The sequence below is a fragment of the Salvelinus alpinus genome, chromosome 35 (assembly GCF_045679555.1).
Source record: "Salvelinus alpinus chromosome 35, SLU_Salpinus.1, whole genome shotgun sequence".
Classification (NCBI taxonomy): Eukaryota; Metazoa; Chordata; class Actinopteri; order Salmoniformes; family Salmonidae; genus Salvelinus; species Salvelinus alpinus.
Genome location: NC_092120.1, coordinates 12,315,529 through 12,339,158, shown reverse-complemented (window position 1 = coordinate 12,339,158; position 23,630 = coordinate 12,315,529). Strand labels below are relative to the sequence as shown.

At 44.0% G+C, this 23,630-nt stretch overlaps 1 protein-coding gene across 1 annotated transcript; it reads right to left on the bottom strand.

Moving 5' to 3' along the window:
* Positions 1 to 1,709: 1,709 nt before the first annotated feature.
* LOC139564252 (soluble guanylate cyclase 88E-like) lies at positions 1,710 to 22,473 on the bottom strand. The gene is made up of 17 exons (XM_071383621.1): positions 22,380 to 22,473; positions 21,501 to 21,677; positions 21,062 to 21,194; positions 20,761 to 20,935; positions 20,529 to 20,620; positions 19,649 to 19,906; positions 15,400 to 15,596; positions 14,628 to 14,752; positions 14,195 to 14,315; positions 7,874 to 8,003; positions 7,388 to 7,534; positions 6,915 to 7,061; positions 6,530 to 6,686; positions 5,683 to 5,792; positions 3,633 to 3,722; positions 3,264 to 3,382; positions 1,710 to 3,024 (listed from the first exon to the last, which is right to left on the bottom strand). The coding sequence occupies exons 2-17, from the start codon at positions 21,626 to 21,628 to the stop codon at positions 2,622 to 2,624; spliced, it is 2,532 nt and encodes an 843-aa protein (XP_071239722.1). The 5' UTR covers positions 21,629 to 21,677; positions 22,380 to 22,473; the 3' UTR covers positions 1,710 to 2,621.
* Between the last annotated feature and the right edge of the window lie 1,157 nt (positions 22,474 to 23,630).

The following is a 23,630-nucleotide window of genomic DNA, read 5'->3' as shown; positions in this document are numbered from 1 at the left end:
ATTTTGTTACAGCCTGAATTTAAAATGAATTCAATCTTTTTTTTTACCCATCTACACCGCATAATGACAAAGTGAAAACATGTTTTTCGAAATTTGACAAAGTGAAAAAAAAAAAACATTACATTTACATTTACTGAAAATGAAATACAGAAATATCTAATTTACATACACTACCGTTCAAAAGTTTGGGGTCACTTAGACATTTCCTTGTTTTTGAAAGAAAAGAATTTGTTTTTGTCCATTAAAATAACATCAAATTGATCAGAAATACAGTGTAGACATTGTTAATGTTGTAAATGACTATTGTAGCTGGAAATGGCAGATTTTTTATGGAATATCTACAGAGGTCCATTATCAGCAACCATCACTCCTGTGTTCCAATGGCAAGTTGTGTTAGCTAATCCAAGTTTATCATTTTAAAAGGCTAATTGATCTTTAGAAAACCCTTTTGCAATTATGTTAGCACAGCTGAAAACTGTTGTTCTGATTAAAGAAGCAATAAACCTGGCCTTCTTTAGGCTAGTTGAGTATCTGGAGCGTCAGCATTTGTGGGTTCGATTACAGGCTCAAAATGGCCAGAAACAAAGAACATTCTTCTGAAACTCGTCAGTCTATTCTTGTTCTGAAAAATGAAGGCTATTCCATGTGAGAAATTGCCAAGAAACTGAAGATCTCGTACAACTCAGTGTACTACCCTTCACAGAACAGGTAGTACACTGAGGATCTGGGAGACTGGTAAGGATAGAGGAAACAATAAATGGAGCCAAATACAGGCAAATCATTAATGAGAACCTGCTTCAGAGTGCAAACGACCTTAGAAGACACCAAGCATACAGCCAAAGCCATGCTGGAATGGCTTCAGAACAATGTGAATGTCCTTGAGTGGCCCAGCCAAAACCCAGACTTGTGGAAAGACTTGAAGATTGCTGTTCACCGCTGCTCCCCAAATCGAGATGTGCGAAGCTGATACACACATACCCAAGACGACCAAAAGCTGTAATCACCGCCAAAGGTGCTTCTATAAATTATTGACTCGGGTGTAAACATTTCATTTTCAATTTGCAAAAATTTCTCAAAACATGTTTTCACTTTCATTATGAGATAATGTGTGTAGATGGGTGAGATATATATAAATATGTTTATCAATTTTGAATTCAGGCTGTAATAACAAAATATGGAATAAGTCAAGGGGAATATGAATACTTTCTGAAGGCACTGTACCTTTTCTTTGAGGACAGCTAATGTATAATATGTTACCTCCTTAGTTAAAAGATAAAGGACATTGGGCTTCCCACCTTAGTGAAGAAATTCATAATCTAGAATAAGTATATTAAATAATTGTCATGTGATTTCTATTTGGACATTCATTGAGCTCAGTAGGCCTAAAGTCTTTGTATTTTCTGACTGGTGCTTAGCAGTTTTCTGAGCACACATAATCTCCGCATTAGATAAGATAAGAGTGTGTCGGTTCAGAGAAGATCATTGATTTAATCTTATATGTCTGCAGCTGACTGTGACTTGCCTTTTCCCCATCACCTGCACTGATGAGCGTGTTATAGAAAAAAAGTTACTATCCCCAGTTTTATAGAGCTATAGCTTCACTTTTTTCTTTGCCTTCATCTGTCCCTCTGACATTGTGAGCGAATCACAATTCGCTATTAAGCAAAACATTTAAAGATATCAACAATGAAATGAACACGTTGACGTGCTTGTCTGTACAGTTTTTATGGACAAGGATATGCTAACATTCAGTAAACGTGCAACAAATTACAAATACAAAACAGAAAGGTAAAGCACTTACAGCAAAAGGAAAAGCGCTATTATATAAATTATTATTAAAGTCAATATTATTCCATCATCAAACACAGTATCAGAACTGTAACTTGGGTCAGACTTCTCAGAACTAGTTTATGCAAATAAAATACAACCATCTCTTGACATCTCATCTTACTCTGTATACCAATCCATTGTGATCCTGTAATTCGAAAAAGGTGTTTTCACCGACAGTAATAACTTAATAAATAGTACATGAACTGTACATTTATTGACCTGTCCTTTCAACAACATGCACAAATCTGTGACATTAGCCAGGTGCTTGTATTACCAAAAGAGGCCCACTGTTTAACACGTCATCAAGACATGAGTATCGGTATATATTTGTTGGAAGATAATAATTTTTTCCCTTTTCAGCAATGTCACATTTGTTTAATTTTAGGGGCATCAATGTTTCCTCTATTAATACTTAAGTGGGGTGGTCCGTCCTGTCTACCTCTGTAACTCCACCTTGAATAAATGGATGAATACATTACATTAGGTGTGGGCTGCCCTGAATGTTGCTGTGGGGACCCTCAGGTCCTGCCTAAGGAAAAACATAGGATAAACAACAGGGCGTCATACAATATATTGAACATGAAGGATGGCCAATAATCTGAGATGAGAGGTCTTGAACTCTGGCCTGGTCCATCTCACAGTAGGGAAAAACGAAAGGGACGTGACTGACCAGCGAAACCATGTTGAATTTTCTAATTGGTTAAGGTTCAAGGTTAGGGTCAGTTTCAGGGTTTCCCTTCACAGGACTGTCAATAAGATGCAGGCCAGTCACATTATTTTAGCCTCTCCTCTCACAGTAGGCAACAGGAAGTGCTGCGCATGGGAAGGTGGGCGGGCAGCTTGGTGTGCTGCCTGAAGCTGTTCCTCTTGTTGTTGAGCACTGGGGCAGCGGTGGCCGGGGGGGCCGTGGGGGTCTCCTGGGCAGCAGCAGGAGGCACTGCACTCTCCTGCACCACATTGACCTGCTGGGGAGGAGCTTCGGGCTTGGCCGCGCCCCCTTTGTTGTTGTTCTTAGTGTTCTTTTTGACTTTCTTCTCCTGGGGCTCGGTGGGGTCTGTGGAGTCCTCGGGGGCGCCCTCTAGTGAAGGTAAGGGCTCTGCAGGCAGCTCTGTGGGGGTGGGCTTGCCCTCTGCCTGCTCCTCGTTGGGAATGTTCAGGTTGGAGGTGGAGCGCTTGGTGTTGGTGCAGGTGGACCTGTGTGTTGGAACGTATAACAAAAATGACCACAAAGTATGTACAAAAGAAAAGCAAATTAGTAGCAGGTGTGTTTTTCTTATGCAAGCCCTTCGCTCCACAAACAGGCTGGTGTTGGAACCTTACTAACTATACAGTAGTGAAATTCAATGAACAGTTCACAGTCATATGATATAGGGCATCTTGCAGTATATCCCTACAGAAGAGATTGGTGTTGCCTCCTCCTCGGCTCCACTTACCCATTGGAGCTCCTGTCCTCTGAGTCCTTCTGTTCACTGCTGTAGCGGAGCTCTGCTGGAGTCTTAAACGACAGGTCCTTCTTCCCCTTCAGCCAATATGTCTTCATGTAGCCTTTACCCTGTGAATGGACAGAATTTAGGCAGAAATAGTACCGTGTTCATGATCCTTATGTTCAATACCAGTCATAACTCAGCCAATGGATGGGCTGCAAATGACCATTTCAAGACTTTTTGAATTTTGATAAAACTCCTGAAGAGATCAAAATATATTTTAATAGATAGATTTAAAAAATAGATTTAGTGTGGTGCATTTTTGTCTATTTGGCAGGTGGAGCATCACAGTGTCATGATGGAACATCGTACACATACCTTCACAAAGATCTTTCCTCTCTCCTCAATTATGTAGGGCTCATGTTCCAAGTGGTCCTTGGTGGTCTGGCTGATGTGGATCTGCATGCCCTGTACAGACAGACACACAGAGGCTGATGTGGATCTGCATGCCCTGTACAGACAGACACACAGAGGCTGATGGCTGACATGGTGCTAACTATTCTGCTCACTCAATGTCGCATTAACCTACTTGCGGCCTACTTACGAAATAAATGATTTGCTATACAGTGCTAATTGATCGTGTCTATTGGGTAAATCCATTTGAATTCAATCAGTTTTTGACAGAACCCTTTTCGTTTGAACACATTTTTCCATATAAATGTGTCCATTGTAGAAGTGCTCAGAAAGTGACCTTTGGACCTGAATGCCAAAACATTCAAGAGATAAAGTTGCTCAAAGTTGACCTATTCTGCATACCCCACCATACCATGACATCCATGTCTTCATCACTGGAAAATATAAACGATTGATAATTGGTATAATTTAAAAGCTTACAAACAGGGTTGTCAAACTATTTGATAATTATTTTTTTTTAAGTATGTAATTCTTTAACCTTAAACGTCAATTATCAAAAAATGCATTAACTCAGATATTTAAAAAAAATATTCACATACATTGTAGCTTAGACCCTATTTGACATCTGAGGTTTTTGTGTTGTGACCAATGTTCCCTCTAAGCTACGCGTGGGCACGCAGCTCCCCGGGACTGCCACTCAGAAGAAATATCAGCCTGCGCAGACAAGCAAGAGATTGACTTTCACTCAACTATCTAGAGTTTTCCCCATTAGTTAACACTATCAACGTTTCCCATTTACTGTGGGAATTGTGATTGAATCAATGCAATATTAGCCACATTCAAGGCAATATACTGAAACACAACTAAGTATGCAAGACTTAGTATGCAAAACTAATAACTATGCAAGAGATTTTGTTGTAGGCAGAACATATTGGAGTAGGTTTCTATTGCAATGACAGGCACAACTCAGGCCCTTACTCTACACAGACCAGTGCGCCATAACCAATCAGCGCTGCAGTAGGCATGTATGCAAATAGACCATTGCCATATATGAATATGTGCCATTCACTTTGAACTGGACAGTGTTTACAGCATGAGTGGTTGTGAGTAGATGCGCTTGTTTTGAGATCAAAGCACATTTCTACATGTTCATATCCTTTGCTAGTTAGTGCGTTATTAGCCCAGTTATAGATCATTTGTAGTCAGCAATAGGGGAGTGATTGCTTCCTACAAGAGCACAAAACATGTACATTTCTAAATATCTTTGAAAAGCGAGTCAGGTAAAGAGATTTATTTTTGTCTTAAAGAGGCAGTTTTGTATTTTTAGATAGGGATGAATAAGCTAAGTAGCCAATAGGCAAAGGTAGCATAATTTGTCTGATTCTCTGTAATAATGGTACAGGAATAATTATGGGTCTTATTTTGTAAAGTGGTTTCTTGCATCAAACACAACAACATTTTCAGTCACCTCCTTGTCTGAAGGACAAGTGGATAAACAGGTTAATGTCAAGCCCTGCATGTTTTTTTTCAAAAGTCTCATGGAATGTAGGCCTATATTGAACACCACACATTGGCTGCTACTATTTCCATGTAAACATTTTATAGGATGCATGTTCTCTATTGTTTTTGATGGTAGGCCACTCTGGTAGGCCTACATTATGATCAAATAGCCACAGTAGCCTACTTGACCACTGTTAAAACTAACTTAAACTGGGAACAGCATCAGTGTTCACAGTAAATGCGCGCCGGAAGTTGCACAGAATCTTCACAACGTTCAGGTTTGCGCTCAGCAGACCTGAAATTTGCTCAGTGCCTACATTTTTTTGAGGGAACTTTGGTTGTGACCACCATTGGTTGAGACACAACATGCTCTTGAATACAGAGTGGGTGTCAATCATAGAAATATAACATGTATGGAACCTTTTGTTTAAATCAAAAGGAATGCTGTCAAAAAGTGATTGAATTCATATGGATTTACCCTATAGTGAGGTTATGTTCTAATGTCAGAACTCACCACCCCATTGCTCTCCATGCGGGAGGCAGTGTTGACGGTGTCTCCAAACAGACAGTAGCGAGGCATCTTCAGCCCCACCACCCCAGCCACCACCATCCCTGAGTGGATCCCTGAAGGGAAACAACACACAATGAAGTTAAACTGCTTTACTGAACCTGGATCAGTGGCTCTAGATTCAGGGTGCCTTAAGGAGTATAAATCTGGCAGCATTAAGGAGCACAGTCAGGACATGGCAAGACAATATCAAGCCTTTGACTTCCTTTTGACCGGATTATAAAGAGACACCGTACAGTATGTGTATGCTTTATGTCTGTCATATGCAGGGTTGGGTAGGTTACTATATAAATGCAATCTTTTACAGTTACTAGTTACATGACCAAAATTGTAATCAGTAATGTAACTTTTGTATTACCCAAACTCAGTAATGTAATCTGGTTACTTTTGAATTACTTTCCCCTTAAGAGGCATTAAAGGAAGACAAAAAGGATCCATCAAACACATTTTGGTGTGTCATCATAGTGGTCTCTGACTTGTGGAACAAACTTAAACTTGCGCCTTTTTTTCAATGTTGAATTGAATGTCATTGAGAAAACAGAAAGGTGTCATAATGTATTTTGTTCCGCAATCGTCCTTTATGAATTTAAAAGTAATCCATGAAGTAATCATCTAGTTTTTCAGAAGTATCTGATTACAATATTTTTTGCTAGTAATGTATTACAGGTACAGTTTTTTTGTAATCAGATTACATGTAATAATTATATTTCTATGGTAAGGCCCACTCCTGTCTACACTGTCTGTGCCATAAGAAATAGAGTGACTAGATTGTATTTCAATGGTCTCTGCTCACCGACTCTGATCTGGATGTTGTCTCCAGTGGAGGGGTCTTTGAGGTGGTCGATGGAGCTCAGCATGTCCAGGGCCATGTCACATATGTGGTGGGCATGGAAGGTTGTCTTATTGGGCACGCCTGCCACCACCATGTAGGCATCTCGGATGGTCTCCACCTGAACCCAGGGGAATAAGAGTCAAGTAGTATGTTTAGATGCATTACTGTATACATTATATCCTACCAATGAAATAAACTAAACATTCCACTCTGTAAAACATTGCAACAGCCACTCAATGCATGATAATAGAGTCTGTTCTCCTTTTTGGTCCAGCCAACCTTGGTTGAGTATTCAGGCATATTGTTCCCACAGAGGCCCTTGTTTTGTATTGTCCCAGTCATTCACCTTGTAGACGTTGTGCTTCTCGCTGAGCGTGTCGAAGACGATGTAGATCTCGTTGAGCATGTCCACCACCTGCATGGGCGTGATGTGGATGCAGATCTCGTTGAACTTCACCACGTCGCTGAATAGGATGGTCACGTCCGGGAACACCTGGGAAACGGAAATACCAGCACACTTAAATGCTTGACATTTTACTGTGGTGTTTCTTCTGGCTTGATAGAAATGAGGTGGCTAGTTGGCTCCAGAATCCAATTGAGCCTTAATGTCATTGAATGTTTTGAGCCAACATGGAGGATAGTTTCCTCTACAAACTCTATGGCTGTGTCTGAAATAGCACCCTATTGCCTATATACTGCACTACTTTTGACCAGAGCCTGGGCCCTATATAGTGCACTATATAGGGAATGGGGTGCCATTTTGGATGCATCCTGTATATCTGTATATGTATCTGTAAATTTACAGCTGTGGGTTAGTACCTGGCATGTCTCCAGGGCCGTGATACCCTTCCTGAGCCGGTCAGCCACAGCTTTGGGGATCATGGCGTAGAGGAGGGAGTCTCCTCTCTTCTTCTCCTCGTCAAGCTTCTTGATGATCTCCTGGAGCTGGGCGTACTTCTGCTGCTCCTGGAGTGGGAGGAGCCACCAGAGAAAGAGAGCTGTCAGTCAACTAACTCCTCCTCATCCTCCTTCAAAGGCCTATCCAGCCCTGCCCTTGAGATGGTCTTTGCCTCTGCCTTTCAGTGTGAACTATACACTGCATATGTCTATTTGTAACTTTGAAAATGAAGCTGCCTATGAGCAGGACTGTGTGTGGGTATAGTGGTATGTCTTGCATTCTTAGATGAGGCAAACTTGGCCCAGTTAGTAGAGGAGTTATCTGATAACGTTAACGATGTACCAAGGTACGGTTGTGTGCTATTCTAAAGGGTGGTATGTGGTATATATGAAATGTGTATGACTTACCTGGTCAAGAGCCAGCTGAAGTTCAGCCGACTGCTGTGTTCCGGCTAAGATGAGCTCTCGGCTGGAGTCATGGAGGTTCAGATCATTCACATAGACGCCCATTTTAATCATGTCCTCTACTGTCTCTATACTGGAAGAGGAAGAAAAAAGTGGAAGAGGAATGAGAGAGACAGCAAGGATGGGGTGAGTGGCTGAAAGGGAGATAAGAAGGGTTTGGAAAGGTAGAGGGAAGTGGATAAATGGAACATGCAACAATTTCAATGATTTTACTGTTACAGATCATAACTAGCATAGGCCCACCCAATTGGGAGCCAGGCCCAGCCAATCAGAATGAGTTTTCCCTCACAGAAGCTGGATGTGGAGCTCCTGGGCTGGTGTGGTTACACGTGGTCTGCGGTTGTGAGGCTGGATGTACTGACAAATTCTCTAAAACAACGTTGGAAGTGGCTTATAGTAGAGAAATTAACATTCAATTCTCTGGTAACAGCTCTGGTGGAAATGTATGCAGTCAACATGCCAATTGCAAGCTCGCTCAAAACTTAAGACATCTGTGCCATTGGGTTGTGTGACAAAACTGCACATTTTAGAGTGGCCTTTTATTGTCCCTAGCACAAGGTGCACCTGTGTAAGGATCATGCTGTTTAATCAGCTTCTTGATATACCAGACCTGTCAGGTGGATGGATTATCTTGACAAAGGAGAAATACTCACTAACAGGAATGAAAACAATCTTCTGCACAAAATTGGAGAAAAATAAGCTTTTTGTGCATATGGAACATTTCTCTGATCTTTTATTTCAGCTCATGAAACATGGGACCAAATATATTATATTATGCATACTGCACATATTTAGAGGCATACAGTAATATTATAAATATTGTATGTCGTTTTTATTATTTTCATATGCTAATAAACACAGACATAGCATAAGGTAAGGACTATCTAAGGTAAATGTTGGAGCCAAATTCCCTAATGTTTAGTCTCATTATGAACGTTTATGGCTTGTCTTATTAGAATCGTAAAATATAGATTTATTGAAATCTGTCACGTCTGCTCCCCCTCTGGTGCTCGAGGTTGCCAGGTTGCTTATCATTACGCACACCTGTCACCATCATTACGCACATCAGCGCTTCTGTAACGGCTGTCCTCCTCCTCTTCATCCGAAGAGGAGGAGCAGGGATTGAACCAAGGTGCAGCGGGTTGTGAATACATAATGAATTTATTGACAAGACGAAAAAACGAACACGAACTACACTTGAAATGATACAAAATAACATACGACGTAGACTGACCTAAACATGAGAACTTACATAGACACGAAGAACGCACGAACAGGAACAGACTACATACAAACCGAAACAGTCCCGTGTGGTACGAAATAACATACAGACACGGAAGACAACCACCCACGACAAACAATGTGAAACAACCTCCCTATGTATGTCTCTCAATCAGAGGAAAACGAAAACACCTGCCTCTGATTGAGAGCCATACAAGGTCAATTAAACCTGACACTTAACATAGAACAAACACAGACTGCCCACCCATCTCACGTCCTGACCCACTAAACACAACAATACAAAAGGAAAACAAGGTCAGGAACGTGACAGAACCCCCCCCTTAAGGTGCGAACTCCGGACGCACCATAAAAAAAAGTCTAGGGGAGGGTCTGGGTGGGCATCTGTCCGCGGCGGCGGCTCTGGCGCAGGACGTGGATCCCATCCCACCATAATAAATCCCCGCTTCTGTGGCCTCCTCAAGGTGGCGACCCTCGCCACCGACCTTGGACTGGGAACCCTAGACATGGGTCCCGCTGGATTTAGGGGCAGCCCCGGACTGAGGGACGGCAGCTCCGGACTGAGGGACAACACCGGACTGGCTGGCGGATCCTGGCTGGCTGGCTCTGGCGGATCCTGGCTAGCTGGCTCTGGCTGGTCCTGGCTGGACGGCTCTGGCTGGTCCTGGCTGGACGGCTCTGGCTGGTCCTGGCTGGACGGCTCTGGCTGGTCCTGGCTGGACGGCTCTGGCTGGTCCTGGCTGGCGGAAAGCTCTGGCTGGTCCTGGCTGGCGGAAGGCTCTGGCTGATCCGGTCTGGCGGAAGGCTCTGGCTGATCCGGTCTGGCGGAAGGCTCTGGCTGATCCGGTCTGGCGGAAGGCTCTGGCTGATCCGGTCTGGCGGAAGGCTCTGGCTGATCCGGTCTGGCGGAAGGCTCTGGCTGATCCGGTCTGGCGGAAGGCTCTGGCTGATCCGGTCTGGCGGAAGGCTCTGGCTGATCCGGTCTGGCGGAAGGCTCTGGCTGATCCGGTCTGGCGGAAGGCTCTGGCGGCTCCTGTCTGGCGGACGGCTCTGTAGGCTCTTGGCAGACGGGCGGCTTTGCAGGCTCATGGCAGACGGGCGGCTTTGCAGGCTCATGACAGACGGGCGGCTTTGCAGGCTCATGACAGACGGGCAGTTCAGGCGCCGTTGGGCAGACGGGCAGTTCAGGCGCCGCTGGGCAGACGGGCAGTTCAGGCGCCGCTGGGCAGACGGGCAGTTCAGGCGCCGCTGGGCAGATGGGCAGTTCAGGCGCCGCTGGGCAGACGGGCAGTTCAGGCGCCGCTGGGCAGACGGGCAGTTCAGGCGCCGCTGGGCAGATGGGCACACCTGTAGGGAGGAGACGGAGAGACAGCCTGGTGCGTGGGGCTGCCACAGGACCCACCAGGCTGGAGAGACCTACAGGAGGCTTGATGTTACGAGGCACCTGAAGGACCGGGCTGTGGGGGAGTACTGGAGCTCTGGTGCGCAGCCTTGGCACCACTCCCCCAGGCTGGAATACTACACCAGCCCGTACCCTCCAGAGTGCAGGCACAGGTTGAACCGGGCTGTGGATGAGCACTGGAGATCTAGTGCCTACTACGCGCACTTCTCTCTTAGGCTCCACTACCACATTTGCCCGGTACGAGCGGAGCGTAGGCATAGGACGCACTGCACCCTCCCAGCGCTCCGGAGACACAGCACGCAGAGCCGGCGCAGGATACCCTGGACCGAAACTGCGTACCGGAGACCAGACGCGCTGAGCAGGCACAATACGCCCCGGCTGGATGCCCACACTCACATGACACTTTCGGGGGGCTGCTCTATAGCGCACCGGGCTATGGGCACGCACTGGCGACACCGTGCGCTTAACCGCATAACACGGTGCCTGACCAGTGACGCGATGCTTATAATAAGCACGAGGAGTGCGCTCAGGTCTGCTACCTGGCTTAGCCACACTCCTCTCTAGCCCCCCCCAAAAAAAAATTCTGGGGTTGCCTCTCGTACCTGTCCCGCTGCCGTGCTGCCTCCTCATATCGCCGCCGCTCAGCTTTCGCTTCCTCCAGCTCAGCTTTGGGGCGGCGATATTCCCCAGCCTGTGCCCAGGGTCCTTCTCCGTTCAACTCGTCCTCCCAAGTCCACAAGTCCTGGGATTTCTGTGGTTGCTGTCCTTTTCCCCGCTGCTTGGTTCTGGTAATTTGGTGGGTGGTTCTGTAACGGCTGTCCTCCTCCTCTTCATCCGAAGAGGAGGAGCAGGGATTGAACCAAGGTGCAGCGGGTTGTGAATACATAATGAATTTATTGACAAGACGAAAAAACGAACACGAACTACACTTGAAATGATACAAAATAACATACGACGTAGACTGACCTAAACATGAGAACTTACATAGACACGAAGAACGCACGAACAGGAACAGACTACATACAAACCGAAACAGTCCCGTGTGGTACGAAATAACATACAGACACGGAAGACAACCACCCACGACAAACAATGTGAAACAACCTCCCTATGTATGTCTCTCAATCAGAGGAAAACGAAAACACCTGCCTCTGATTGAGAGCCATACAAGGTCAATTAAACCTGACACTTAACATAGAACAAACACAGACTGCCCACCCATCTCACGTCCTGACCCACTAAACACAACAATACAAAAGGAAAACAAGGTCAGGAACGTGACAGCTTCATTGGACTCACCTGGACTCCATCACGTTATTAATTACCTCCCCTATATCTGTCACTTCCTCAGTTTATTTCCCGAGTCAGCATTAATGTCATTATGTTTCCCTTGTCCAGACGCGGTCCGTGTTTTGTTTCATGTCGGTTATGTATTAAATATTAACTCCCTGTACTTGCTTCTCGTCTCCCAGCATCTGTCCTTACAGAAATCATGTTTTGGGATTTCTATTATGGTTATCATGGGTATTTGAAAGCAATCAAATTAAACTTTATTTGTCACATGCGCCGAATACAACAGGTGTAGTAGACCTTACTGTGAAATGTTTACTTTCAAGCCCTTAACCAACAATGCAGTTCAAGAAAGATTTAAGAAATATTTACCAAATAAACTAAAGTAAAGAAAAGATTAAAAGTAACACAAAGTAACAATAACGAGGCTATATGCAGGGGGTACCGATACGGAGTCAATTTGCGGGGGTACAGGTTAGTTGAGGTAATTTGTGCATGTAGGTAGGGGTAAAGTGAATATGCATAGATAATAAACAGCGAGTAGCAGCAGTGTAAAAACAAATGGGGGGGGGAGTCAATGTAAATGGTCCGGGAGGCCATTTGATTAATTGTTCAGCAGTCTAATGGCTTGGGGGTAGAAGCTGTTAAGGAGTCTTTTGGTCCTAGACTTGGCGCTCTGGTACCACTTGCCGTGCGGTAGCAGAGAGAATCTTTTGGGCTTTCCTCTGACACCGCCTAGTATATAGGTCCTGGATGGCAGGAAGCTTGGCCCCAGTGATGTACTGGGCCGTACACACTACCCTCTGTAGCGCCTTACGGTCAGATGCCGAGCAGTTGCCATACCAGGCGGTGATGGAACCAGTCAGTATGCTCTCGATGGTGTAGCTGTAGAACATTTTGAGGATCTTGGGACCAATGCAAAATCTCCTGAGGAGGAAAAGGTGTTGTCGTGCCCTCTTCACGACTGTCTTGGTGTGTTTGGACCATGATAGTTCGTTGGTGATGTGGACACCAAGGAACTTGAAACTTTCCACTACAGCCAGGTTGATGTTAATTGGGGCCTGTTCGGCCTGCCTTTTCCTGTAGTCCACGATCAGCTCCTTTGTCTTGCTCACATTGAGGGTCTAGGGTATCCGGGATGATGCTGTTGATGTGAGCCATGACCAGCCTTTCAAAGCACTTCATGGCTACCAACATGAGTGCTACGGGGCAGTAATCATTTATGCAGGTTACCTTTGCTTCCTTGGGCACAGGGACTATGGTGGCCTGCTTGAAACATGTAGGTATTACAGACTCGGTCAGGGAGAAGTTGAAAATGTCAGTGAAGACACTTGCAAGTTTGTCCGCGCATGCTTTGAGAGTACACGTCCTGGTAATCCGTCTGGCCCAGTGGCTTTGTGAATGTTGACCTGTTTAAAGGTCTTGCTCACATCGGCTACCGAGAGCGTTATCACACAGTTGTCCGGAACAGCTGGTGCTCTCATGCATGCTTCAGTGTTGCTTGCCTGGAAGTGAGCATAAAAGGCATTTAGCTCACCTGGTAGGGTTGTGTCACTGGGCAGCTCACGGCTGGGTTTCCCTTTGTAGTCCGTAATAGTTTTCAAGCCCTGCCACATCCGACGATCGTCAGAGCCAGTGTTCAGTCTTAATCCTGTATTGACACTTTGCCTGTTTGATTGTTCGTCTGAGGGCGTATCAGGATTTCTTACAAGCGTCCGGATTAGTGTCCCACTCCTTGAAAGTGGCATCTCTAGCCTTTAGCTCGATGTGGATGTTGCCTGTAATCCATGGCTTCTGGTTGGGATATGTACTTCGTCGATGCACTTATTGATGAAGCCGATGACTGAGGTGGTATACTCCTCAATGCCTTTGGATGAATCCCAGGAACATATTCCAGTCTGTGCTAGCAAAACAGTCCTGTAGCGTAGCATCCGTGTCATCTGACCACTGCCGTATTGAGCGAGTCACTGGTACTTCCTGTTTTAGTTTTAGCTTGTAAGCAGGAATCAAGAGGATAGAAGTATAATCAGATTTGCCAAATGGAGCCTCACCTGCGCACACCCCCTTCTTCCCATGTTCCCCATCCCTATACCTATTTTGTGGTTTGGTATTATCGCTCAGGTAGGTCTGGATGGTCTAGATTAAATCTTTGTTTGTAAAATACCTTTTTATTTGTTTTTATACTATCGAAGCTTTGGATTCTCCTTTTTTGGTTGCTTTGTGAATGCGTCTGACCGTGGCATCACATAGCTGTAGCCTCAAGGCAAAATTACGTATTGCCTTTATAGTCAGATAAGGACTAGGTACTGTAAGGATGTTGTGGGTGGTCTTACATGGGCGTACTGAGGAAGATGAGCGAGTCCCACTGGGGGACGTACTTCATTTGACCCTTCAGGTGGAGGGGCTTCTTGGGAGGTTCCCTCATATCCTCGAAGATAGTTTCACTGCACTTCCCTGGGGATGACGAAGAGCAGGGTGGGGTCATCCACAGACATAGAACTTGGAAACATTGGTTTGAAATTTAGAATTGTCATCTGTGCCATATTGTCACCAACAATTCCAAGACCATTTACACTCTAGTTATTCAAAATGGTATTGTTAATTCTTCATTCAAAATAGACAGGGCAATCACTGATTCTGGCATTGTGTTGGATTTCTGTACCCCTTTCAAATTTAGGAGAACAAAGCTATGTAGCATGTAAGCTTATCTTGGTGAGCTGGACAGGTGGGAAGATGTGTGAAGGGCGAGGAAGAAGGGGTTCTCACCGGTGACAGTCTGGAAGGCGAGCAGCTCGATGTCCTCTCCCCCTGAGTTGGCTGAGCTGTTGTACTGAGTCAGAGCACTGCTGAACTCCTGGTCTCCCTTCATCTCCTCCACAGACTTCACATCTAATGGGCCAGAGGAAAGGAGGGGATGACTGACGGAGGGAGGGAGGAGATGACTGACGGAGGGAGGGAGGATGGGTGGCTGAGTGAGTGACATTTATTTAATGCATTTCACTCATGCGTATAACAGCACTGACAGAGCGATTGGAAGACTTTAAAAGCCCAGGGCAGTCAAACATGTGATTGTCCTGTGTTTTATATATATTTCCACACTATGAGGTTAGAATAATACTGTGAAATTATGAAAATTATGATAATACCCTTTTAGTGTAAGAGCTGTTTGAAAGGACTGCTTGAAATTTCAGACTTTTTGGTGGGATGGAGTTTTGTCCTGCCTGTTGACATCACCAGGCAGTAAGTTAAGTAAATAGACCAATAAGAGAGTTCCAAACCTCTCTGCAAATAACAGCTAGTTTTCAGTTTTCCACTCCCAGACAGTCCTAGCAAAATTCTTGCTTAAGAAATTGCTCTTCGTTATTAAGAAGCTATTTTTTATTTTAGTTGAAACAATCACAGTAACTTACTTAATTGTTGCCAAGATATGATTTGATATTGCGATATTGAGAAAAACCGCTGCATTGGACCTTAATTAATCAAAATCACTTAAACATTAGACATGTGCTAGAGATTGTCTCTAACAAAGTACTCCCCTCTCCTGTCGGTTGACTGTGGCGACGGGCGCACCCTTGATTTCTCTGTACTTCTCTCTTCCTCTCTCTTGGGTTTCTCGCTCTCCTCTTTTCCCTCGTCTTCCTTTTCCTTGCTCAGTTTAGGGACATTCACCTTCTGCTTGCTCTCCACCACAGCTTTGGACAGTAGCTCAAACACATTGTTAAGGTGGGTGTAGATCTGAGGGGAAGCATGGGAACAGATGACTTCAGTCAAATCCAGGGCCCGTATTCACAAAGCGTCTCAGTGTAGGAGTGCTGATCTAGGATCAGGTCCACACTGTCCATGTAACCTTATTTATTGTGATTATGAAGACAACATTGATCCTGGATCAGCACTCTTACTCTGAGATTCTTTATTCTGAGACTGGCACTGATACATGCAGACATAGTGATGCTTAAAGGTCCCGCACAGGTATCCTATTTCCCAAGTAAAAATAGCCTTTGAATGACAAAAACATCACCTATAATATTTGTACACTATTAAAATGATCAGAATTGAGAAATGTTACCCTTTCTCTCATTTCTAACTATCAGGAAGCCTGAAAGAGCAGGCTGAGTGGGCGGGGAGTTTATATTCATGAGCTAGCCTTGACTGACAGCTCTTTGAAAACACCCTTGTGGTCATTGTAACAAGGTAAACAATGGGCCACGTCATTGATGACCAGGTAAAAATGGGCCACATGTCATTTCGAGACTAAATTGTAGGCTCAACCCGTTTTCTCTGCAAAATGCTCTCATAGTCAACAGAACTGTTGGATATCAGACAAACAGCAGCAATACACAATTGCATTTCTACTGTTTTATAACTAATTACAATATACAGTTCACTGATATACGTCTTCACAATAATTAGTAGAGCCTGAGTCACCTTAGAAGCTTACACATAAAAGAAAGTACAAACAGCATACAATAAGTGTACTGGACAATTTATTGGTGCCTCAGCATTAAATCAAATATCATTTTATTGGTCACATACACATATTTAGCAGATGTCATTGAGGGTGTAGCGAAATGATTGTATTATAAATAACAATATGTTCAGGATTGTATGTATTGAACAGACATTTATTTGATAATTTACAATAGGACAGCATAGCCCAAAATATTGATAAACATGAACACTCATGAGAAATAGTGGTGAGACATCATTTGATATAAAAAAATAAATATTAGAGCCATAAGCCTAATATAGGCACCCAGCCACCCTAGTGTCCAGGACCCCATTGATTCGTACAATTTGTAACACTGATCTCCCATCCAAATGCTTGAAAATTGAAATAAAATAACATACAAATTAACAAAATGTGATATCATGTAAAAGTTAATTACTTTGGCTTTAGGTAATGCAACTAACCACAGAGATTGATGGGGAGGGGAGCGGGAGAGGAGGTTCAACGTCATACAACACTCCTTCCGTGGCCTCCAACTGCTTTTAAATGCTAGTAAAACTCTTCATGCTCTTCAAACAATTGCTGCCTGCACCCGCCCGCCCGACTAGCATCACCACTTTGGATGGTTCTGACGTAGAATATGTGGACAACTACAAATACCTAGGTGTCTGGTTAGACTGTAAACTATCCTCCCAGACTCACATTAAGCATCTCCAATCCAAAATTAAATCTAGAATCGGCTTCCTATTTCGCAACAAAGCCTCCTTCACTCATGCCGCCAAACATACCCTCGTGAAACTGATGATCCTACCGATCCTTGACTTCGGCGATGTAATTGACAAAATAGCCTCCAACACTCTACTCAGCAAACTGGATGTAGTCTATCACAGGGCCATCCGTTTTATCACCAAAGCCCCATATACTACCCACCACTGTGACCTGTATGCTCTTGTTGGCTGGCCCTCACTACATACGTATCTGTCGCCAAACCCACTGGCTCCAGGTCATCTATAAGTCTTTGCTAGGTAAAGCCCCACCTTATCTCAGCTCACTGGTCACCATAGCAACACCCACCTGTAGCACGCAATCCAGCAGGTATATTGCACTGGTCATCCCCAAAGCCAACACTTACTTTGGCCGCCTTTCCTTCCAGTTCGCTGCTGCCAATGACTGGAACGAATTGCAAAAATCTCTGAAGCTGGAGACTTACATCTCCCTCTCTAACTTTAAGCATCAGCTGTCAGAGCAGCTTACTGATCACTGTACCTGTACACAGCCAATCTGTAAATAGCACACCCAACTACCTCATCCCCATATTATTACTTACCCTCTTGCTCTTTTGCACCCCAGTATCTCTACTTGCACATCATCATCTGCTCATCTATCACTCCAGTATTAATGCTAAATTGTAATTATTTTCACCTCTATGGCCTATTTATTGCCTACCTCCCTACTCTTCTACATTTTCACACACTGTAAATAGATTTTTCTATTTTTCTTTTATTTTGTGTTATTGACTGTACGTTTGTTTATGTGTAACTGTTGTTGTTTTTGTCGCACTGCTTTGCTTTATCTTGGCCAGATCGCAGTTGTAAATGAGAACTTGTTTTCAACTGGCCTACCTGGTTAAATAAAGGTGAAATAAAAAAGGGGGGGGGGGCCAAGTACCTCGCTTCAATCAAGCAGACTTCAGTCACCCACTTGGCTTCAGTCATCCCCAAGATTGAAGCGAGACACAAATCCAGCTATGGCCTCCTCCTTGTCAGGCCTCTCACACTGGGCAAAACTATATTTGTGAACATTTTTACTTCACTACATTCCTAAAGAAAATAATGTACTTTTTACTCCATTCATTTTCCCTGACACCCAAAAGTTATCTTTACATTTTGAATGCTTAGCAGGACAGGAAAATGGTCCAATTTACAAACTTATGAAGAGAACATCTCTGGTCATCTCATCTACCTCTGATCTGGCAGACTCACTAAACACAAATGCTTTGTTTGTAAATTGTCTGAGTGTTGGAGTGTGCCCCTGGCTATTAGTAAATAAAATCACAAGAAAACTGTGCCTTCTGGTTTGCTTAATAAGTAATTTGAAATTATTTATACTTTTACTTTTGATACTTAAGTATATTTAAAATGAAATACTTTTAGACATTTAGTCAAGTAGTATTTTACTGGGTGACTTTCACTTTTACTTGAGTAATTTTCTATTAACATATCTTTACTTGTACTCAAGTATGACAATTGGGTACTTTTTCCACCACTGGAAATGAATAAATGGCTTACAGTATTTTTGGTCTGTCTTCACGTTTCACAGCATTCCTGCTGGGGAAGCAGCCTGGGAAGCTGTGCAGACAAAATAGATGTTGAATTTTCAAAAATGTCTATCATTACAGCTTGATGATAGTGAAAAGACAAAAGTAGATGGAAAGTGAAAATAATAATGATACTTACATTATGGTCAGCGCTTGCAAGATCCACTGTTCCAATGTCAATGATGGTATTGCATCCGTCTTTAGGATTAGCTTCCTGGCAAGACCAATCGAATGTTCTCCACAATTGATAAAGCAACTTCGCTCGAAATGTGCACTGCACACCCGTAACATAATCGTCATTTTCGTGCAGCCTGTCCTCCCAAAATTAAAATGAGACATTGCTGTCGGATATCTTCATTCTTCAGAAAATAGTGCAACGTTAAATGTACACTATAGCATCCTGTCACAATGTGCTTTTTGCCGGCATAGTAGCTTGATAGCTAACAGTCACACCACAGATAAAAGGCTACCAGTATATTTAAAATATATATATTATTTGGTGATGCGTTCTGCTTGAGCTAGCTATTAGTACCTTGCCTACAGTTTGTAAACAAAGCCAAAGCAAGGCGTAGGAACACATGCAATGACGCTCTTAAGGCGGTACATATTTAAATTAGTTGAGCTCATAAGACACTACCATTGGTGTATTACATTTCTGGCTTTATGTGACGTTGGATAAAGCCGGAAGTAAATCCTTAGTAATGCGTGTCTGAATCCAAGCGTTTGACATGGGGAAGGGGACCAGTAACTTTATTATCCAATTTTATCAGTGTGCCAGCTACAGTCATTTTTCATACTTGGGTTACCCTACTTTGTATTGGTTTCATCCAAATATCATCCAATGCGATGAAAAACACAATTTCCACTGTTTGGACCATTAAAGGGTTTTTTGTTGAATGTAACTAAATAATCCAAATATCCACAAAAAAACTCTGGATTGACAACAATAGCCTAGGTAAGTGGAAAAACCATACCAAATGTAACAGAACCCTCACCCCCCTCTCTCTCCCCTCCTGTACTCACGTTGTCCCAGCTGAACTCCAGCATGGGTCGCACCAGGGTGAACTCTTCGTTGACCTTCTTGCCCTGCAGGTCGGAGAAGACCTCCTTTAGACCGTCCCCGATGCGGTACATGGTCATGTCCCGGCGGAAGATCACGCTAAAGGGAAACATGTCGAAAAAGATGCCCCTCTTCATGGGTAGCTTCTCGTACCCTGGGGCCGTCTTCTGCTGGGGCATGCGGTGCTTGAAGGCAGCGTTGTCAAAGTTCATCTTGTAGATCTGCGGCAAAGAGACATTGAAGGTAATCATGGCGACGCAGCTGTGAGGATCTTAAGGTTGTAAAGATCTTGACAATGGGGCCAGACACTAAAGTTGTTTGACAATGTGGCCAGACACTAAAGGTGTTTGACAATGGGGCCAGACACTAAAGGTGTTTGACAATGGGGCCAGACACTAAAGGTGTTTGACAATGGGGCCAGACACTAAAGGTGTTTGACAATGGGGCCAGAGACTAAAGTTGTTCGACAATGGGGCCAGACACTAAAGGTGTTTGACAATGTGGCCAGACACTAAAGGTGTTTGACAATGGGGCCAGACACTAAAGGTGTTTGACAATGTGGCCAGACACTAAAGTTGTTTGACAATGGGGCCAGACACTGAAGGTGTTTGACAATGGGGCCAGACACTAAAGGTGTTTGACAATGGGGCCAGACACTAAAGGTGTTTGACAATGGGGCCAGACACTGAAGGTGTTTGACAATGGGGCAAACCGTAGCACTTGGAAAGTGATGCACTCCTAGGTCTAGGTCGGAGGAGTTACTTGCACGTGCGCTGGGGTGTACATAACATTGTTGAAAAGAAGTAGCTTCAGATAGGTAGATGCCCACAGTACAGTACATACCACATATGTCATCTTCTCAGTCTCCTCTTTGGACAGGATCTCAACTTCAATGTCTGTGTTGTAGAACTGCCTTCCCACTTGAGACAGCTGGCCTACAGTATGGGAAGAGAGAACAAGTATTTTTACAGATTGGGGATGTGTGACATGAACCCTATGTATAGTATTACCAAATATAGTGCTTCCAGAAAAATCGTTTTTGCTATGTTTGTCCTCTGTGGTGCTCCCTACCTACCTTTGACAAACTGGGTGAAGCCCTTGCGGGTGCTGCGGTAGTGCAGGGTGAGGCTGGTCTCACACTCCTCCTCCACACAGAAGCTGGGAGGCTGCACCTTGGGGAAGGAGAAGCGGAAGTACTCGTGCAGGTTGTCCAGCTCATTGATGAAGTCACGCACATTACGCCCCAACACCTGGATGAATGGATAAGGGATTAATAAGGATATTACACACACACCAGTGTATTTATTATTGATTAGGGCCAATTATGCCTAGTGTTAACTCAGACACTTGAGGAGGGCCACTAGGCACCAGGTCACCTTGAGAATCCTCTCGTAGCCATAGTTCCCGATCCTCTTCACCATGTAAACCCCGAAGGCATACATGAGCTCATCATGGGTCTTCCCCAGGACCTCGCCTGCTGCCTTGGCCAGCCGCAGGATCAGGTTGTCACTGCAGGGGAAGAAGGAGGATACCTAGATATGACATTTACATGTACATTTTAGTCATTTAGCAGATGCTCTTATCCAGAGTGACTTACAATTAGTGCATTCATTGACCTGTTGTCTATGTGTGTGTTATGTATTGATGGTCTATGTAAACTTGATGTGCTTTTGCCAAGTCTGTCAGGAAAGAGATTCAAGTGAAACCTCATGTGACTTCCCTTCCTGGTAAAGTTAGAATATAAAGTAAACTTGACGCATATTATGGGTACAGAGAAATAGTTAGCTCCGACAGTTAGATGGGATATGGCCGTACTTGTACATCTGATGGCGGACAAACTTGAGATGCGGTATCTCTGCCCGGGCCTCTATCAGTCTCCATACATCCTCTCCGTACGACTCGTTGATATAATCATTCACTGCTTCCAAGTACAGGCCGTACATCTTAAGGGGGTTGGGAACCTCCAGATTTCTGCCAAGTTTAACTGCTTTACTGAGGAACGGTAAGGAAAGAAAAAGTGTAAAACACCTGCAGTCTGAGTCATTTTGCATATAGGATGAACTAGATGTTAAAAACTATGAAGTCCCTCATTATTCATTGTCACAAAATGTTTCCAAAAACAATAAATCATCCCTTTTGGGTATCTTGAATAGGATTGACATGAAACAATATGAATGAGGTTTTCAGACAGAGCCAGATTCTCCCCTTTGAAATCTTGCTCTACTCACAGCTCTATTCTATAACTAGCACATGTGCAGTACTTGCATTTTACATGTAGTATTTAACCAATGAGTAAAAAGAAAATCAATCTCACACCTATATCACAAACACATTTTCACATGCACACAAATCATGCATACATATACAGGCACAATGAGTTACTTTACATTCTTACCCTGAGGTCTTAGTGCCAGGTAACCTCCTCAAACACCTCCCTACCTAAGCACACTGTTACACAATACTCTTTTGTCAGTGTTGATCAGAATACTTTTACAATAGCAGAAGATTATCCTTTAAAGACTCATCTTTAAATAAAACACTACACTGCACAGTGTTGCCTCTAGTCTATGGCACCTCGGACCTAAAATTGTCCGCAATCTATGTTCCACAGCATTTAGCCAGCTAACACATTGTATATGAAAGGTTTTCCAAAAGAAAAAGCAGAAGAAGAGGGTGAAAATATGGGTCCCTTACCTGCAGTCCCTCAGTGGTATGTAATTCGCTGGTCCAACTGCGGGAGCGAACGCCAAAATGCTGCTTTCTGCTCTGACTGGCCAAACACCTGCTCGTGACACTGGCCCTCTTCAGACACTTCTCTGTCAATTCAATGGGTGGCAGGGCCTAAAATAAGAGCGCCAAGGCATGTTTCTGGCAGGTACCAAAGAAAAGGTAATAGTGGTGACTTTCTAGCTCGCTGAAGACAAAGCAGGCCAATGTGTGTGTGTACTGTGCTGTAAGTCTGTGTTTGGATCTTGGTTATGAATGCCAAAAGGAAAAGTGTGTGGGCTTATTGTGGGGAATCTCTCAAGAGGGGCATGCCCCCCTGTGATATAAGTCCAAATGTTTTAAACAAATCAACATACTGTCTAGTTGTACATATAGGGCTGTGGACTATGAAGTGCATTGTGACAAATATAAAATCAGTAGGCTCTATAGGCCTAGGTCATGGGATGGGCAACATCTGGAGCAGCCCTTCAATGGATTTTGGGGGGGGTTGATTTGTACATTATTAAAACAAATTAAATTGCAGGCCGGACACAGGGAAGATATTTAAAAGATATAAATATGTATCTACAAGGTTTTAGAAGTGCAAGTGTAACCTGTAGTTATGCAAAATAAAAAACAATGTTATGTGTTGGAGCATTGGTGTAGCCTTGGCTTGTGAAGTGCTCTATTATAATGCTATGCTAAGCACACTCGTATTCAGAACCCGCAGGAAAATTTTGTCAATTTAATTTGTTTAATAAGGAGGTCTCTCGTGTTGCAAGTACGGATGGATTGAGAAAGCCCTGTGAGTGTAAATACGGATGGATTGAGAAAGCCCTGTGAGTGTAAATACGGATGGATTGAGAAAGCCCTGTGAGTGTAAATACGGATGGATTGAGAAAGCCCTGTGATTATGAACATGTTCTTGATGGTGATAGTATTGTAATGACCCGAAAGTGTCATTACAATACTCCCACCCTCTCCATGGGAGCCCCCACTGGGAACTGTTGGAGCTGAGCATGAGAGCGGCCTGGGGGGCCCTTTCTTGCTGTGCAGTTGTCACAGCGGCGGCAAAAGTCCTCCACATCCCTCTTGTGCTGCCCCCAGTAAAAGCCCTGATGGAGGCGGCGCAGTGTTTTTGTGACCCCAAAGTGTCCAGTCCCCACCCCCCATGAGTACTCTGGAGCACAGCCTCCCGCAATGCTTTTGGGACCACCACCTGCCACCTCTCCTCTCCCA

Excerpts from the sequence above, each read along its gene's own strand:
- LOC139564252 (XM_071383621.1), bottom strand. The coding sequence starts at position 21,628 with ATGTACGGCCTGTACTTGGAAGCAGTGAATGATTATATCAACGAGTCG. Across the intron at positions 8,004-14,194 it reads ATCTTCCTCAGTACGCCCAT|TATAGAGACAGTAGAGGACA; the intron begins GTAAGACCACCC and ends TTCCTCTTCCAG. Across the intron at positions 5,793-6,529 it reads CAACATCCAGATCAGAGTCG|GGATCCACTCAGGGATGGTG; the intron begins GTGAGCAGAGAC and ends GTTTCCCTTCAG.